The 1820-nt window shown below is 37.8% G+C and overlaps 1 protein-coding gene across 2 annotated transcripts; it reads right to left on the bottom strand.

The window, feature by feature from the left end:
- Positions 1 to 236: 236 nt before the first annotated feature.
- LOC132176221 (rho GDP-dissociation inhibitor 1-like) lies at positions 237 to 1820 on the bottom strand. 2 transcript variants are annotated; one of them, XM_088514839.1, is made up of 6 exons: positions 1742 to 1820; positions 1548 to 1699; positions 1355 to 1421; positions 927 to 1145; positions 690 to 814; positions 237 to 314 (listed from the first exon to the last, which is right to left on the bottom strand). In XM_088514839.1, exons 1-6 carry the CDS (start codon positions 1818 to 1820, stop codon positions 237 to 239), a joined length of 720 nt encoding a protein of 239 aa, XP_088370965.1. The 2 variants fall into 2 exon arrangements, with proteins under 2 accessions (XP_088370965.1, XP_059444348.2); XM_059588365.2 differs by having other exon boundaries at positions 1548 to 1820.

The following is a 1820-nucleotide window of genomic DNA, read 5'->3' as shown; positions in this document are numbered from 1 at the left end:
AGAGAGGGAGAGAGAGAGAGAATGCCCTTAAAAGCTCAACTTTATTAACAAGTACCTACTAAATGAATATAATTTTCTTTTTCAATTTTTTTTCCCCACAAAAACCACCTCTTCATTGTTTAGGTGCTGATCTCGGACAGGATTGAAAATAGATAGGATACTGGAAATGAGACATGTCAACACTGAAGCAGATTTCTGCTTAGAAAACAATTAACACTGAAAGGAGACTTCCCAGTCTAAACCAACTGCCAATCCTTACGGATATCAAATGTGTAATTGATCTCCAAGTAGCACTTGTTGTCGTCATCAACAAACTGAAAACAGAGAAAGAGAAAAAGAAAAAGAATAGAATGCGAAGGAGATCAATGAGACAAATCCAAACTGATAGTCTTTATCATCCATAAATGCATATTAATTGCTATTTAAAGTGTTTTTGAAGAGTGATTATTATTATTATTATTATTTTTTATTTGGGTTTGAACTAGTGTGGTGACGTGATATAAATGTGAAAATTATTTTTATATATTGAGAAGTATTTTGTTGTCTCGAGAACATAAAACAATGCAAACAAACAAACATGGCCTAAAGTTTTATGTCCTTGTCTCATGATACAGAATTTCTGTCAAATTATTTAGAATAATTAAGGCAAACCAAAGGCTAAGGCAACATAGAACATTGGCTGAACCAACCTTACTTCTAGCTGAGTAGGATCCTCTGGCAAATATGCCAGACGGTGTAGTCTCTTCAAGCATCTCATGTGTGTAAGGCTCTGCCTGAGGACTGAAGGTTCCAAGCATCTCTTTTGAGCTGTCCACTGGTGCAAGGATTCACAAGACAGACAAATATCTCCTGATTCTTTAGCATAAAGTCCATGTGTTTTCTGTGCATGAGAGAGAGAGAGAGAGAGAGAGAGAGAGAGAGCTTACCCTTCATACCAGTTTTCCACACAGTGTTAGTATATTTCAGACCTGAAACAATGTTATTGTTGACCTGAAAAGTGAAATTCAAGCTGTAACGGCTTCCTTCTTTCAGAGTAAACCACAAGCCCTTGGGGTTTCCATTGTCGGGAATAGGAAGAAAGATATCAGCTCTTCCAGGGGACTTGATTGCGAGGCTCAGGATCTTAACGTCTGGCTCTAGAGTTTCTACATTAGACACACAAAAGGAATAGAAAAACAAAATCAGAAACAATAGGATGTTAACGTCTGTTTTTTTTGTTAATTCTATGTGCATCCAATTACTTTTGGAAAAATAGAACCTTCCAAATTTGAATCCCCAGCCCGCCCCCCCATTTTCTCAGCAATCAAACGAAGTTTAAAGATAAACAATTAGGAAAAAACCATAAAATGGTTACCACCAACAGAATTGAAGTCTACACTCCCAAGAAGCTGTTCCTTCCATCTCCTCAAGCTCTCATCATCCTATATTTTCATATATAATCACGAAACGAGAAAGATTACAGAAACAATTGTCGTAATCGAAAGGCCCAAAAACAGAGTATTTGATTATTTAATTAATGATAAAGACAAACACATGCAGAAGCAAACCTTATCCTTCTCGAATTGTTCCTTCAGCGTGTATTGAGGACCCAACTCTATCTTCCTTCCTTCGTCATCTTCATCCTCCTGATCAGTTGCATACATAGAACTCTCACTCATTCGCCGTACCAGCCCTCCTGGGGCACCGACATTTTCTTCATCTGTAGCTGTTTTTGCTATTGTCTGTGTTTTAGAAGCTTCACTGTGTTCCTCGCCCTCGTTGGTTTTTTCATCGTAACCCATGCTTTTGGAACTTGAAACCACTCCAACGGCCAAAGACAT

The sequence above is a fragment of the Corylus avellana genome, chromosome 3, assembly GCF_965113065.1.
Source record: "Corylus avellana chromosome 3, dhCorAvel1.hap1.2, whole genome shotgun sequence".
Classification (NCBI taxonomy): domain Eukaryota; kingdom Viridiplantae; phylum Streptophyta; class Magnoliopsida; order Fagales; family Betulaceae; genus Corylus; species Corylus avellana.
The sequence above is the reverse complement of the archived record's forward strand: the minus strand, read 5'-3'. Positions and strand labels throughout refer to the sequence as shown.

What these genes read in the sequence shown, in the direction of transcription:
- LOC132176221 (XM_059588365.2), bottom strand. Translation starts at nt 1,820, where the DNA reads ATGTCTTTGGCCGTTGGAGTGGTTTCAAGTTCCAAAAGCATGGGTTAC. An exon ending in AACAATTCGAGAAGGATAAG is followed by an intron (nt 1,422 to 1,547) that starts GTTTGCTTCTGC and finishes ATGAAAATATAG; the next exon opens with GATGATGAGAGCTTGAGGAG. An exon ending in CCTACTCAGCTAGAAGTAAG is followed by an intron (nt 315 to 689) that starts GTTGGTTCAGCC and finishes CTCTGTTTTCAG; the next exon opens with TTTGTTGATGACGACAACAA.